The sequence below is a fragment of the Balaenoptera acutorostrata genome, chromosome 9 (genome assembly GCF_949987535.1).
Source record: "Balaenoptera acutorostrata chromosome 9, mBalAcu1.1, whole genome shotgun sequence".
NCBI classification, from domain to species: domain Eukaryota; kingdom Metazoa; phylum Chordata; class Mammalia; order Artiodactyla; family Balaenopteridae; genus Balaenoptera; species Balaenoptera acutorostrata.
Genome location: NC_080072.1, coordinates 80652279 through 80669905, shown reverse-complemented (window position 1 = coordinate 80669905; position 17627 = coordinate 80652279). Strand labels below are relative to the sequence as shown.

The following is a 17627-nucleotide window of genomic DNA, read 5'->3' as shown; positions in this document are numbered from 1 at the left end:
TATTTTTCCTGATTAGCTCAGACTCCGATATATGTTTACTTAATAATTATATTTATTACATAGTTTTAGTAGAAAAACTATAGGACTTGGAGCCATAGATATTTGAATGAAAGTACCATGTTTGCAATTTCCTAGCTCTTGACCTTGGGCAATTCTATTTCCTTCTTTGCAAAATTGGGTTTTAAAAAATACTTATTTGTCAGGGTTGCTGTGAGGTTTAAATGAGACAATAATTGTAAAGGACCTAGCACTATAACTGGCACAGAGTAGGAATTCAAAAAAGGCAACCATCATAATTTATTTACCATAATTTCCTTTAAAATATCAAATCTACATGATGCTTTCATTTTCTGGAAGGAGTGTGAAAACTGAAGTTACATTGTGAAGTGGCTGGATAAAAAGAAAATAAAACCTTTAGCGAGAGAAATAATAGTTAAAAATCTAGGTTTAGATTAAGGTCTTTGCATTTAGCTTCCCATCTGCTAATATGGCTTGTGTCCATTCAATTCAAGAAAAGACTGGGTGCCTACTAAGTGCCAGGCACTGTTAAAACCTGGGGATAAGGTGAAGAATTACAAAAATAGTCCCTTGTCCTTAAAATCTCATGGTCTAATTGAAGAAGGCTTTAAATAGTTTAAATTTAAACTAACTCCTTCATTATATCCTCTTTATATTTATTCATACCTTTGGGAGAAGAAAAGAGTTGCTTTTCTGATATTTCCCAAGTCTTATCTATTTCTGAATAGGCAATTAATTTCTACTCGTAGGAAGATTTATGGGCCTATAGTCCATTCCCTTAGAGGAAAGTAGCTTCATGAGGAGTCAACCAGCTACTAAGGGCAAAGGCATAATATAGAGAATTAATTTTCAAAAATGTTTAAAGGAATGCTATCATTTCTTCTCCATATGAAACCCTACATACATAACAGATAAAAGTAGGGTTGCCACTCTTTTGGAAAGGGAATGAGAGGGGTAGGCACACCTATTATTAGCTTATAACAATTAAATTTAACAAACATTTTAAAGAAGAATAAAGAAAAGTATTATAATCACATTTATTCACCTATTTAGAATAACTTAAACAACATTTTTCACTGTGCTTACTTTGACAGAAATTTTGACTGTAATATTGGGGTAATAACAGAATGATATGGGACAAGAATAAAACCGCATTCTTTGTCTTCCCTCTTTTAAACTAACAAGAAAAGTCATGGAAAAAATGGAGGTTGGGGCTTCCCTGGTGGCGCAGTGGTTGGGAATCTGCCTGCTAATGCAGGGGACACGGGTTCGAGCCCTGGCCTGGGAGGATCCCACATGCCGCGGAGCAACTAGGCCCGTGAGCCACAACTACTGAGCCAGCGCGTCTGGAGCCTGTGCTCCGCAACGAGAGAGACCGCGACAGTGAGAGGCCCGCGCATCGCGATGAAGAGTGGCCCCCGCTTGCCACAACTAGAGAAAGCCCTCGCACAGAAACGAAGACCCAACACAGCCAAAATCAATCAATCAATCAATCAAACATACGCATCTGATTCAAGATCCTTATTAAAAAAAAAAAAAAAATGGAGGTTGGCAAAAGTTTCTAGTTTTAGTTGAGCAAAGGTTGGGTCATTCGCTTAAAAGCAATAGCTACTAGATAGACAAGGGTACAATATGAAGGGTGATAAGTTATTTCTATAAAGCTGTTATTATTTACTATTAATATCTTATAAGGTGCACATTGCCATATCTCAATAAGAGAAAGTTCACATGAATTTAAAAACTTGTACTTTTTACCTATAAAAATATATAAATTTATTCTTACCAGCAGCCTTTTCATTTTGACCCAGAATATTATGCTGTATTTTCCACAGGGGAACAAATTCTTCTTTAGTAGTTTTAAGAGTCACAGAGGAATGACTTTCTTCATATGTTGGACATCTTTGGGTGCAATATAATGTCTCGCCTTGCTGGGCAACCATTTGATTGCCATTTGAATGATTTATTTTTGCTAAAGTTTGGCACTCAGAAGAACAATATGGTAGAGATGGCATCACAATGACTAAGTCAGGACAAACATGTGAGAGTGGAAGACTACTTTCTTGATTCCACTGATTTAACTTGTGTTCTGTTGGAAGCACATGTTTTGAATTAACATAGTCACATGTATTGATGTTTTGAGAATTTTCAGGCATTACAGATTGATACTGAGATACTTGTATATTTTTACAACTTCTAATATTTAATTGAGATTTAGGAGGAGGATGAGGTACAATTAATTTACCCTGAGCTTGTAAAAATGTGTTGGCTTTGCTCGCAGAATGTGGTCGAATAACAGCTCCTTTTCTGTTTGTATATATAAAGCCTGATTGGACTTTAGCAGATCTTGTTCTTCTAATTACTTTTGCTCCACCCTTTTGTGGATTATGTTTTTGAGTTTTAGAACCACCACTATTTACAGGGGATTTACTTTCCTCTTCTTTTGAGTCTGGCCAGGCTTGTTTAGCAATGTTATAACCTGAAGGTATAAAACAGTTCAAAGGCATGTGGTCTATTCCAGATCCTCCTAAAGCAGTGACATTTTCAGAGATAAAATCATCCTTGGGCTTTTTCTTATCAGCAGAATTCACAGAAGAAGCAGGAATAATACTAGTTATGTTGCTGGCAGCAACACTTTTAGTTTGAATGTGGAATGGTTGAGACCACTGTTGAGTTATTCCTATTCTATTTTTCAGTGAATGATTATCTTCAACATTTTTTTCTGTATCTTCAGTTTCATCAAACCATCTCAGTTTTTTAATAGTCTTTGGAATTTCTGCACTTTTCCCTTTTTCTTTTGTTAATTCAATACTATCTCTGATATCTCCTGCTTTTTGATTTCCTAACTTAAAGCCTTGGTTTGTAACTAGTGCCTTAAAATAATCATGTTTGTATTTAGATTCTTTCTTTAAAATACTTTTAAGAAACCTCACACCATTTCTCTCATGAATATTGCATTTCATTTTCTTGTGCTGACCAACTATGTCACAATTAGAAATTATACTATACAATGATGTTGATGCTTCAGCTATTTTCTGTTTTTTATCTTTTGAGTCAGAGTTGTAAGGTATAAAGCCAGTTTGAAAATTATCTGAGAATAAAGACAACTCTTCCTCATTACAGTTAAAATATCTTATCTTTTCATCTTTACTGTCTTTCATTTCCCCTAACTTATCAGAACACTGCACTGGGTCAATTTCTTTTATATGTATACTGTTTTTTGGTAAAGGCCTAGCTGATTGTGTATTCAATGGCAAAACTAAAGGTGTTGCCACAGGTACAAATGAAGTGGGAACTGAAGTAGTTCTATTTTCTTGAGTCAATTCAGAATATTTCTCTTGGTCTGAAATTGTTGCCATTTCCTGGGTTGGAGAATCTGGAGTGGCCTGGGCTTTGCTGAATTTAAATGTTGGACTCTCAGTAACTAATGGTCTCTCCCTTTTGAATGCTCCAGAAGTGGTGTCAGTTGTCCTCATATCCCTAGTTTCAGAGGTCTTTTTGCTTTTTTTATCTTTTACAAATATGGGTGGACTATATACAAAGGCTACTGAATCGTTAGCAGTATTTGTGGCTCTTTCCACAGTTCTACTCAGAGCAGATGAATTTTGTTCTTCACTATTAAGACATTTATGTGAAGGTAGAACATTAGGTTTACTTAAAATATCTGAGAAAGGTGTGACAGCCTGAGTGTTTGGATCATCTAAATTTATAAGCCAATTATTTATATGTTGAGTTTTAGAGAATGACAGCTTATCTTCATCAAAGCAGCTTAGATTAGTTGATTGCAGATTTGCAGATTTGAGGGAAATAGAATTCTGCTGCTGGATTGATGTGGAAGGCTCCTTATTAAGTGTTAAATATATTTCTTCACATTCTCCGGCCTCAAGACTGTCTATACTTGAGAGGGTTTCAGAATTTGTTATCTGATTAACTTCATCACAAAATTTCTGAAAGAAAAAAAAGAACATTGTTTTATAGCTTAGAAAATTTTAAGTGCCAAAATTAATGATTCAACACACCATTGTTACTGAGCCCAATTCTATTTGGCATATAAAATAGAGTAGTACGACTACAAACAGTATAGGTATATAACTAATCTATATCCCTGGAGCAGTCCTCAGAGTGAAAAAGAGGGAGCCAACAAAGACTTACAATAAAGTGTGTTTGCCTTAATTTCTTCACCTTAAAGTACTGATAATTACTCAATTATCCTAGCCATAGTTATAGCTTAAAAAATAATTTTGCTATTGCTATTCCATTCAGAGAACAGAGTTTCTTGAAGATTTCATAACGGCATGTGAAATTCTGAAAAATAGTTATTTACAAATGGTATTTTTTTCCTGAAACCTTCACTGGACTTGAATGAGGCTCCTAAAAGCCCTATGACTCTAATATGAGCTTCCTATTGGTAAGGCTACATCTTTTTATAAAAGTTAATCTCATGGTCTGTATAATAGAGTTCTCAACTCTGGCTGCATATTAGAACCACATAAGAAGCTTTGTAAAAACATGCCAGGTCCTGCTGATTGAATACTTGGATGCGGTCCAGGTACTGGTGGTATTATTATTATTTTTAAATTCCCCAGGTAACTCTAATGTGGATTTAGGATTGATTTTAATGACTCGTTTTTGGAGATTTAGCACAGTAATAATTTCTATGAATTCCTTACATGTTCTCATCACTACTTCAATGAAATTTCATGGAAATTATCAGTTTTTAATAAAATTTCATGATCACTTCAAAGTATAGTCAATGTTTAAAACTATTTCTAATTTCTCACATATATAACATATGTTTAGAATGCATTAATCTGTATCACATATGTAGAAATAAATTCAAGAAGACTTTAAATTGTTAATCTAGTCAAGAAGTTAAATGGACTCAAAGAAAATTAGTTCCCTTAAAATTTTACACAAATTTTAGAAAATTTAAATATTTTGGTATTAAACAAAAATTTATTATTTTTCTAGCCCCCCAAATAAACTGAGAAACCAATGAAATCAGTTACAGATAAAGTATTTTAGTTTGTATAGTTCATGCTTATTGATATACTATTGTGAAATGTTTTGAAAATGATTCATAAGAGTTTGCTATTACTAGCATTTACTCCCTGCCTGTCACATCCTTCAGTACTGTGATATCTTTTTAAAGAGATGGTCACTCAACCTAACTAGAACAAATCAAAGCACAGCTCCTTCAGTGCCTGTTTTTGGAATTGAGTTATATTAATTGATAATGAGGCTCCTAAAAGCTCTATGACTCTAATATGAATTTCTTTGAGATTGCATCTAATGAGATATAGAAATCTGGGTCAGAAGGTCCTTCTAGCTTTAAGTGTGATGTTCATGGCTTTAAGATTTCTCTTCGCATAGGTCTGTGATGGCTTCATTTCCCAAAGCACCTCAGAAGAAGTTCAGCAACTTCTGATTTCACTAAATTATACTATTATTTCCCTCAGAATTTTTCTTACACTAAAAAATGAAACATGATCAGCTTCAAGTTTTGCTTGTAAGTTACTGATATAAACTGTACTAGACTTAACATGCCTTGTGTTTTAGTTTTTAAATCAACTTTATTGAGATATACTTATCTACAATAAAATGCACTCATTTAAAATGTATAGTTCAATAGGTTTTGACAAATTATTTACTCATAACCATCATACTGAAATATTTTAGAACCTTTCCATCTGTTGAAATTTCCCTCTTGCTTCTTTGTAGTCAATACTTACCCATCAACAACCACTAATCTGTTTTCTGTCACTATAGATCTGAGTTTTCATCTGTTATCATTTTCATTCTGCCTGAAAAACTTCTGGGAGATTTTCTTATAGTGCAGATACTGGTGTAATATAGTGGTGTTCAGCTGATGTTTGTTTGAAAATGCCTATTTTGCCTTCATTTTAGAAGGACACTTAGAAGGACATTTTAGTTAGATATAGATTATAAGTTGGTTGAATTTTTTCTTTCTCAGAACTTTAAAAATATTGTTTCACTGTCTTCTGGCTTGAAATTAGTATGGTCCATCTTATCTTTGTTCACCTGCACATAATACATCTTTTTCCCCCTCTAGCTTAATCTAATTTTCATGTGCTTTCGTGAGGGGGGTGTGTGCACATGCACATGGGTGCACACTTATCCTTCTTGGAGTTTGTTGAGCTTCTTTGATTTGTGGATTTATAGTTTCATCAAGTTTGAAACATTTTCAGCCACTGTTTTCTTTAAACATTCCCTCTCCCCTTTGTGAGATTTAAATTAAATGTATGTTAGATTCAGATATTGTCCCTCAGGTCACTAACATTTTGTTATATATTTTTCCGTCTTTTTTCTCCCAGTGCTTCAGTTTGGATGATTTCGGTCCACTGATCTTTTTGTCTGTAATGACTGCTCTGTTAAGTCCATCCAGTGTAATTTTAATCTCAGATAATATGTTTTCAGATCTAGAAGTTCTATTTGGTTCTTCCAAAAATTTCATTTTCATTATGTTCATTTTTCTTTAATTCCTTGAAAATATATAAAAAGTTATTTTAAATTCTTGCCTGATAATTCTGTTATCTCTGTCATTTATGTGTCTGATTATATTGGCTAATTTTTCTCCTGGTTATGGGCCATATAGGTTTCTGCTTTTTCACATGTCTAGTAAGTTCTGATTGAGTGTTGGACGTTGTGAACATTATGCTGTATGTCTAGATTTCAATCTTCTTTAAGAAAGGGTTGGGTTTTTTTTTGACAGGTAGTTGGAATACCTGTGGAATTTTTTTAGGCTTGTCCAGAGGACATGTCCAGGTAAAAAGCTTGTGTGATCATAGGGCTTACCTCATTTGTTTCCCTTTTTATTCATGATCATATCTTATACTACCTGTTCTATACTGTCTAAAAATAATTGTTTCATATTATTTATTCAGAATTATAGTTGTTTATGGCAGGAAGGCACTTCATCATAGCCAGAAGAAGTCTACTGCTTCGCTTTTCTAGTCTTGCCACAATTGCTCAGTTATTGGATAAATTAGGCCAAGGTTATGAATTTAATCTTGATATCAGCCTACTAAGAATCTCATACCTGTGTGTAATTACTCATAAAAAATAAAGTGCATGAACATTTCAGGAAACTTAGTATGAACTCCATACTCATTTGTGGGAAAAACCAAAGTAAATACCATATTAGAGTCAGAATAGAGACACCATTTCTAGCTAATTGTGCCATATTTTCATTAAGAACCTAATGTCCATATGTATTATAATTTTCAAGTTGCTTTTTATAATCCAGTCTTTAATAATGTTACTTATATTACATTATACTTTCAAATAGCTTTCATGTTTTTCAGAAAATAGCATCCATGAAGCATATTTTTCTAAATATGAGAGATGGAAAAATAAGAATAAAAGCAGAGAGAAAAATGGAGTAAAAGGTTAAAAAAAATACTAAAAACTTATTTCACTAGTATCTGTGATGAATTTGTGCTGATTCATCCAAACATACCCTTGGCTAGTGGTATACATTTCTTTAGTGGAGAACACTGCAAAAATGGGACAGAATTATTGCTAGATATTAAAATATTAATAATGTATTTAGAGTTTCATACTTGCAAACTGCTTAGATGCTGATCTTCTAGGAGTTTCCGAGTTTCCTCCAGTTTAAGCTGGAATGCATCTTTGTTAGTAGTCAAGTTTGCCTTGCTGTTTTCCTTCATTTCTTTATCACAATTGATTTTGGATAGGAGATGTTTCTGTTGCTTGTGATCATTTTTTGACAATGATGAAGGCAAGGAATTATCTATAACTCTGTGAACCATACATAAAAAATGTTTAGTACATTTAAATAAAGTTAGCATACATATGACATATTCATATGTATGTGTGTGTGTGTGTGTGTGTCCAGATAATCACATATAAGGATATTGGAGAAATATATAGACATATTAGAATGGGAATTTCAAGGAGTCAACAGTAGAATAAAAATGGATGTGAGATTACAGTGCCAATAAAGCACTCCGTCTTCATGTAGGAATATCCAATTATTCATGGCTTTGATTATTAAATCCTATTCCTCTATCTATTGTTTGGGATAGATATAGAAGTAATTCCTGTAGATGTATAGAGTCAGTCCTCAGTTCTTTAAGAGAATTCCTATCTGGATAATGATATGCTGCATACCCTTAGTTCTGAGTTGATGTCATGGATGGTAGGTATCCCTATAACCCTAATAGAGTTGGTTGAAGATTCAAGCAGATAGAAAATAAAATTTCTTGTTAGGGTAGACAGGAATTTCCATCTAACTTTACTAGGTTTGGAAGCTTGGATTTTATTGCATGGTGGAGAGTGTACATATTTGTTTTCAGTTGTACCACAAATATAAGCATGGTTTTCATGCCACAGAGGGAGGTACCTTTATTTTTAGTGTATTAAAGTGCCATCCCCAAATTATTGTGGATGACATCATCTTCTTTTAGAATTTCAAATCTTCTGGAAACTTATAGCATGTAACATTTCAATATATGTACAAAGTGAAAAGAAAAGAACAAAGGAAGAATTTTTTTTGGGGGGGTGAAGTATATCAAATAGCTGACTGCTGTTGCATTAGGGCCAGTAGTGTGAATCCCAAGGGTATTTATTCCCAATTCATTGGAATTATTCCCAGTTCAATGAGAATTCAAATGTTTTGGAAGGTGACACATGGCCACATGTGACATATATCTATCTCCAATACCCATATATATCTTTATTTGGACAGACTGGAATAGTCAAAGTCAATGATTACTAGATTCCTGACTATAATTTTGTGACCACAGAGGGATCAACAAGAGCAAAAAGGTACTTAACACAAGTTCCTGAACACTGAGAATACGTTCCTCTCTCTCGCTTTTAGGTTTCCTACTCTTACATATTCCTTCCCCTTCAGTCACCCTTCCCAAATGAAATATTGCTAAATCTACAAAATATCTAATAAACTAAATTTATTTACCTTTACAGTTGTCGTCTGTCAACTTTTTCTTCTCTATTTCTTTCTTCTCTACTCCACTTGCTTCTCTTCTCTTCTCTACTTTCAATTCGTGAGGAGGATTGAAGGAATGGATAGGAATAAAAGGAGATGGGGAGGTAGAGGGAGAGGAAGAGTGAAGCATTGGGGGAAAGGAAGAAGAAATCATAAAGGAAGAAGAAACAGGAGGAATTGGAGACGGGAAATCTAAATTTGTTGGAGGCAAATACAGAGAGGGAGATGAATGCAAAGGAGAGGAAAAAAGAGGGATAGATGAAAGAGGTAAGAATGGAGAGGTAGAAGAGGAAGGTGAAGGAGAGGAAAGAACAGATGAAGAGGAAGAAAACTGTATAGAGGATGAAGAAGAGGATACGGAAGTAGAAGGAGATGAAGACAAAGAAGATGATGGAGAATGACAGGGAGGTGGATGGGAGAAAACTGATGTAGGTGGATGATCTACAAAGGCCTGGGGCAGATTTGACAATGTTATGGTTTGTGGGACAGATTGCTGGACTGACTGAAAATGATCTAAGCTAGCAGGATGTTCAGGCAATGGAGTGATAGAAGAAAGAGTGGGGATTGGTTGATGAGGGGGATGACTGGACAAACAGGAAGACTTCAAAACAGGGAAACCTTCCAAAGGGGTTGGGAAAACAATCAGTTGAGCTAGAAGGGAACGATGAACAAGGGCCGGCATTAGATTCGTTGGGGTAGAACGTTGTGCTGGAAGGAAATGTTTGGGTCTGAAAGTTTTGTAAAATAACTTACTCTGTGAGTCAGAATCAGGAATGACTGGTGAACCTCGGGGTGGGTGGGGTAAATAGTCAGGTGGACTAGAAGGAATTGGGGCTGATAGACGAGGGAAACTGCTAGAAAAGCTGGAAGTAACTGGGGATGGAGGGCGAGGAAGATATTTGAATGGGTAGGACAGTAATGGGGCTGGTAAGAAGTTCTTTGGAAGAGCAGAGGGAACAGATGGACAGATAGGCAGGGTATGGGGCTGGTGGGTGGGAGAAACAGTTGGATAGCTAGGAAGAATTTGGGAATGGTGGGACAGCAATGGGGCTCTTAAAGGAGACAGCTGATCAGGTAAGTGGGGATCAGGTATGGAGACAGCTGGACAGGCAGGAATGGATCTGCACAGGTGGAAAAGCATTTGAACAGGAAGTAGAGAGACAGTCTTATTAAGATGGTTTTTTGATTTATTGGGCTGCCTCGAGGCTTTCAATTCATATTATGTTTTGTTCTGAGGGTCCATGCATGATGTTCTTCTGATCAACAGTGTCCTCTCATGAGCTGAGAAATGTACATAGCTTACTTATTCAAGTTCCCCTTTCTCATTCCTTGCACTTAGAGTATTTTCACCTCTCAGAAGTCTGATAGTCATACAGATAATGAATATGGGCTAGAAAATTTGGTTTAAAGTACTGGTACAAAGGGCAAAAAGAGGTCAAATAGATTACTGCTCAGCTCTGGTCAGATTTCTCAGGGTAGCCTGTGGTTCAGGATCAACTGTCTCACCACAAATACATGGATATTGGAGATAGATATCTAATAACATCATTTTAAAGTATAAAAATATGGGGAAAATATAGATTTTACCCTACGTCTACCAGAACGGTCAAGTACATTATCTTTGTGACAAGGATTTGGTTGTGATGGAAGGCTTTTATTTTTATTAGTCATTTATTAATATTCTTATATCTCATTATTTCCTAAGTAGCTTTTATTTTCATATGGACATAAGTCTCTGATTTTTCTTGAGGCTTAAGCATTGAATGCCCTCCATTTTTTTCATACAATTTTTTTCTCCTTTAGATTATCACATTACAACATCTTAAATTATTTTAATCTACCACTAATATTTTCTACATTAGAATAATCATTTGTGAGTACTGATATACCTCCCCTTCTTTGGAAGCTCCCTGTTTCTTGACATTGCTTTATTCTCTAACACATTTTAGGCTTATATTGTACAGAAAATGTATTTTTAATGTGAGAATAGCTTATAAGTATTTGTAGTTTAATTATATTTTCAATAACAGTACATATAAATATTTCTATTAACCTAATACTTGATCTTTAATATTCCAAGCTCTCATATTTATAGTATAGCATTTTATAGTTTACAAAGCATTTTCACATACATTATTTAATACTGTTAGTTATCCGTGGAGAGGAGTTCAACTTTTAAATAAGTAAACAATAGTGTTCTCTCTATAAATTGTATACATTTGTTGTTTTCCAAACACATAAAATTTATGTGTGTGTATGTATAGGTAGATATAAATATCATGAAGTCATAGTCATAATAGTATATTACAATAATAACTGAAGACTCTGTATTCTAATTTAGAATGGAGATAATTTCTCATAAAACAAAGTTGATATAATGGTCTTAGCAAGATTTGGTATAATGATAACTATATGTTTGTGCTACAGGGAAATCAAAGTTGTCTGACATGTTATCTCTTCTAAGACTTTAAGGAACTGTACATTGTTGAACAAATAAGTCTATCCTTTCATTCATAATGCAAAAGAGCTTTTTTAATTGAAAATATCTGATAACACAAAGGGTAATAATACACAGAAAAAGAAATCTAATAGTGAAGAAAATCTGTATACAAAAATGCACATTACTTCTATACTAAATGATTTGGAATTTTTTATCACTCTAAATTCCCCTTGACCCTAACCCCCAACCCCCACTAATTGTCTGTAATCTTCCTTTTCAGACAAAACTTTCCACAGAATACTCTAAAATTATACTGTGTTCACTGCCGCAACTTCCATTTGTTCCTTAACGTACTGCTATCTGGCTTCTACCTCTACTGCTCCAATGTACTGCTTTTGCTAGCGATTAACTAATTGACCTAATTGCAGACCTAGACAGTTCTTGACCACTATCTTTCCTGACTTTAATTCCCTTTATTTCCATATCATCATACATTTCTGATTATTTTCTGACTTCTCTGGTTGTTTCTTCTCAGGGTCTTTTTCGAGCTCCTCTTTCTTTGCTTGGATATGCTGGAATTTTTGAGAGTTATGTCATCCTCTTCTTTGCTTATCTATCCATACTCTGTATGTAATCTTATTTATACTGTCTGTGTGATCTTATCTGTATCTGTATGTGAGTGAAGGGTTAATAAAATCCATCCTCTGTGGACCAATTCAACTTTGGGTTAATTTTCTAACTCTGTTCTCTGGATTATTAGCAGGCCTTGAACTGTGTTTCAGGCACATTGACTATGTAAAAAAATGACCCTTCATTGGTAAACTGTATCTGTACTGGGACGACTGTGAATAAATCATAGATACCTGGTAGGAAGCAATAGCTTTAGGTTTCCCTGAGTGTGGTAATTCTTATAACTGGACATATCTCTTGCATGGAAACTATTCATATAGAGCCATTATAAGAAATATTGGCTTCTTTTTGGAACATGGGATTTCTAACCCAGGGTGGCTGTCTGCACATTGTGATGTCATCACTTGTGGGAATAGGGGCACAGCAAAGATCAGCCCTTTGACTGTTTCGTGGCATGCCATGAAAAGTCCTCCTGTTGAAGAATGTTGCCTATCATGCAATGTTTTATGTCTTCTAATTGAGGCCAAACCTGGTCTATTGTAGTCATGGGAGTTTGATTGTTTAGCTGAACCAAGACCCCCACTGGTGGGTATTGAACCATGGCTTTAACTTCATTCATTCATTGACAACTATCATATCTATATTCATGGCCCAGCCATCTCACAAATGAGAAATTGACTCCAGAATAGCCCCAAAGTGTCTCAAACTCACAGTTTATCATCATCCTTCCAGTTACTCTCTCCCTTAAACCTCTTTGTACTGAATGGTCCTTATTTTGATAAATGGTTTCACTATCCATTAACTGACCAAACTCCATCTCCAGAGTCATCCTTGATTCCTCCCATTCACCTTTCAGTTCTTAAAAAGTTACCAAATCACAGTGATTCTACCTCCTAAACAGGTCTTAAGAAGCCATTGTTTTCATTAAATAAAGTACCATTTTATCTGATTTTCCCACATTTAGTCTTACCTTACTCATTCTCATTCTGGCAATATTCCTAAAATGTAAATGTTATATGCTTGGTTCAAATTTTTCAGCAATTGTTTTTAGGACAAACTCCTTAACAAGGCTCTTCATGATTTAACTCATGGCTTCCTTTCTAAACAACCTAACTGCCTACAATCTCTCACTGTACACACTAGTCAAAATGAACTACCTATGAACTTATGGTTACCAGTGGGGAAGGGTGGGGGGGAGGGATAGACTGGGAGTTTGGGATTGACATGTACACACTACTTTATTTAAAATAGATAACCAGCAAGGACCTACTGTATAGCACAGGGAACACTGCTCAATATTCTGTAATAACCTAAATGGGAAAATAAATTGCAAAAGAATAGATACATGTATATGTATGACTGAATCACTTTGCTGTACACCTGAAACTAACACAACAATGTTAATCAACTATGCTCCAAAATAAAATAAAATAAAATAAAATAAAAACAAACAAAACCCCCCCACAAAATGAACTACTTACTTTCAGCTCCCTTAATACAACATGTCCTTTCATACCTTCATTCCTTTTCACACACTACTTGTTCCCTCTTTCTGGAGTTCCCTCTTTCTGGAGTTCCCTCTCAATGTCTCTGATGAATATGTTTCTCATCTATTAAACTTCAGGTCAAGTTTATATCCTCTGAGAAGTTTTCATTATGCCAGTGATGTGTCTCTATTCAAAGTATTTATTGAATACCTCCAACATGCATAGCACTGAGCTAAGCACCATAGGGAATATCTGCATGTGTAAGATTTAGCCATTGTTCTCTACAATACTACAGTCTGGTTGGGGAGACATAAGTACACATAAAAATTGAGCAACATACACAATCAGGACTTTAAAATTTATTTCTATAGCCTTGACCTCTTGTTTCATCTTAGGTCAAACTGGTTTTATACATTTCTACTTGGATATTTACTCCCTAAATTCAGAAGTCTCAAATGAAGTTTAATAATATCTTGCCAAACCTGTACCAGTTCATTACGTTTTAAATTTTTAAAGTCACCAAATTCCTTCAAATATCAAAGACTCAAAATTTCAGCTTCTTTTGATTTTTCTGTTTTTTTCATTTTCATTATTCCACCATACACCAAACTCATAATCTAGTCTTTCCATGAAATATCTTTTCCTTCTGTCTTTCTTTTCTATTTCACTACCACCCTTTTAACATAAGTCCTTTTAAACTCATGGCTGTATACCTCTTGATTTTCCTGCACTGTTCTGTCCATACTCCAATTTTGTTTTTACTATCAAGGGACATTTTATTCTATATGAAACCTATCACACTACTCTTATTTTTTAAAAATTAATTTATTTTTTGTTGATCTATAATATTGTGTTAAATTCAGGTATATGGCACCTGATTCAGTATTTTTGCAGATTATGCTCCATTACAGGTTATTGTAAGATAATGGGCATAATTTCCTATGCTATACAGTATATTCTTGTTGTTTATCTATTTTATATATAGTAGTTTGTATCAGTTAATCTCATATCCCTAATTTGTCCTTCCCCTCTTCCCCTCTGGCAACCACAAGTTTGTTTCTCTGTGTGTCTTTCTGTTTTGCATGTACATTCATACGTATTATTATTTAGATTCCACATATAAGTAATATCATACAGTATTTGTCTTTGTCTGACTTATTTCACTAAGTATTGTATTCTCTAGGTCCATCCATGTTGCTGCAAATGGCAGAATTTCATTATTTTTTATGGCTGAGTAATATTCCACCATATATATAAAACACATCTTTTTTTTTTTTCTAATAATTCTTTATTTTATTTATTTATTTTTGGCTGTGTTGTGTCTTTGTTTCTGTGCGAGGGCTTTCTCTAGTTGCGGCAAGCGGGCACCACTCTTCATTGCAGTGCACGGGCCTCTCACTATCGCGGCCTCTCTTGTCGTGGAGCACAGGCTCCAGACGTGCAGGCTCAGTAGTTGTGGCTCACGGGCCTAGTTGCTCCGCAGCATGTGGGATCTTCCCAGACCAGGGCTCGAACCCGTGTCCCCTGCATTGGCAGGCAGACTCTCAACCACTGCACCACCAGGGAAGCCCCCAAAACACATCTTCTTAATCCAATCATCTGGGAACCTGGGATGCTTCCATGTCTTGGCTATTGTAATCTGTGCTGCTATGAACATTGGGGTGCATGTATGTTTTCGAATTAGTGACTTCATTTTTTCCAGATATATACCCAATAGTGGAATTACTGGATCATACAGTAGTTCTATTTTTAGTTTTTTGAGGAATCTCCATACTGTTTCCCATAGTGGCTGCACCAACTTACATTCCCACCAATAGTGTACTAGGGTTCCCTTTTTCTCCACATCCTCTTCAATATTTGTTATTTGTATACATCTTGATGATGGCCATTCTGACAGGTGTAAGGTGATATGTCATTGTGGTTTTGATTTGCATTTCTCTACTAATTCGAAAGTGATGTTGAGCATCTTTTCATATGCCTGTTGGCCATCTGTATGTCTTCTTTGGAAAAACATCCATTCAGCTCTTCTATCTGTTTTTTGATTGGGTTGTTTCTTTTTGCTGTATTGAGTTGAGCTGTTTATATATTTTGGCTATTAACCCCTTATCAGTCATATTATTTACAAATATTTTCTCCCATTCAGTAGGTTGTCTTTTTGCTTTGTCTATGGTTTCCTTTGTTGTGCAAAGGGTTTTATGTTTAATTAGATCCCATTTGTTTATTTTTGCTCTAATTTCCGTTGCTTTAGGAGACAGATCCAAAAAAATATTCCTATAATTTACGTCAAAGAGCGTTACCTTTACGTTTTCTTCTAGGAGTTTTATGGTTTCCAGTCTTACATTTAGGTCTTTAATCCATTTAGAGTTTATTTTTGTATACAGTGTTAGAGAATGTTTTAATTTCATCCTTTTACATGTAGCTGTCCAGTTTTCCCTGGACCATGTGTCTTTTCTCCATTGTATATTCTTGCCTCCTTTGTCATTGGTTAATTTACCATAAGTGTGTGGGTTTATTTCTGGGCTCTCTGTTCTGTTCCATTAATCTATGTGTCTGTTGTTGTGCCAATACCACATTGTTTTGATTTCTGTAGCTTTGTAGTATAGTCTGAAGTCTGGGAGGGTTATGCTTCTAGCTTTGTTCTTTTCTCTCAGGATTGCTTTGGCAATTCAGCATCTTTTGTGATTCTATATAAATTTTAGGATTATTTGTTCTAGTTCTATGAAAAATGTCATGGGTATTTTGATAGAGAGTGCATTAAATCTGTAGATTGCTTTGGGCAGTATGTCTATTTTAATAATATCACTCCCTCCAATCTAAAAGCATGGGATATCCTTCCATTTCTTTGGATCATCTTCAATTTCCTTTATCAGTGTTTTATAGTTTTCAGAGTACAGGTCTCTCACCTCCTTGGTTAAGTTTATTCCTAAGTATTTTATTTTTTTATGTGATTATAAACAGGATTGTTTACTTTCTCTTTCTGATATTTCATTACTAGTGTATAGAAAGACAACAGATTTCTGTATATTATTCTTGTATCCTGCAACCTTTCTGAATTCATTAGTTCTAATAGTTCTTGGGTGGAGACTTTAGGGGTACTCTATATAGAGTGTCATGTCATCTGCAAATAGTGACAGTTTTACCTCTTCTTCTTCAAATCTGCATATCTTTTTTTTTTTTTTTTTTTTTTTTTAATTGACGATCTTGAATCAGATGCGTATGTTTGATTGATTGATTGATTGATTGATTGATTTTGGCTGTGTTGGGTCTTCGTTTCTGTGCGAGGGCTTTCTCCAGTTGTGGCAAGCGGGGGCCACTCTTCATCGCGATGCGCGGGCCTCTCACCGTCGCGGCCTCTCTCGTTGCGGAGCACAGGCTCCAGACGCGCAGGCTCAGCAGTTGTGGCTCACGGGCCCAGCCGCTCTGCGGCATGTGGGATCTTCCCAGACCAGGGCTCGAACCCGTGTCCCCTGCATTAGCAGGCAGATTCTCAACCACTGCGCCACCTGGGAAGCCCAAATCTGCATATCTTTTATCACTTTTTCTTGTCTGATTGCTGTGGTTAGGACTTCCAATACTATGTTAAACAGAAGCACCAAAAGTGGGCATTCTTGTCTTGTTCCTGATTTTAAAGGAAAACTTTCATTTTTCACAGTTGAGTATGATTTGGCTGTGGGTTTGCTGTAAATGACCTTTATTATGTTGAGATATGTTCCCTCTATACACACTTTGATGAGAGTTTTTATCATAAATAGATATTGAATTTGTTAAATACGTTTTCTGTATCTATTGAGACAATCATAATTTTTATCTTTCCTTTTGTTAATGTGGTGGATCCTAGTGATTGATTTGTGTATGTGAACTATTCTTGTGACCCTGGAATAAATCCAACTTGATCATGATATATGATCATTTTTATGTATTGTTGGATTTAGTTTGTGAATATTTTGTTGAAGATTTCTGCATCTATATTCATAAAAAATACTGGCCTGTAATTTTATTTTTTGTAGTGTCTTTGCCTGGTTTTGGTATCACAGTAAGGGTGGCCTTGTAGAATGAATCTGGG

The 17627-nt window shown here is 35.2% G+C and overlaps 1 protein-coding gene across 1 annotated transcript in view; it reads right to left on the bottom strand.

Annotated features, from left to right (window-relative positions):
• Positions 1–17627, bottom strand: part of CEP126 (centrosomal protein 126) — a 123702-nt gene that overhangs the window by 26605 nt on the left and 79470 nt on the right. The window contains exons 5-6 of the mRNA XM_007191214.3: positions 7599–7797; positions 1802–3962 (exon numbers count right to left, since the gene is read on the bottom strand). Coding sequence (XP_007191276.2) covers positions 1802–3962; positions 7599–7797 — 2360 coding nt within the window. The remainder of the gene's footprint in view (positions 1–1801; positions 3963–7598; positions 7798–17627) is intronic.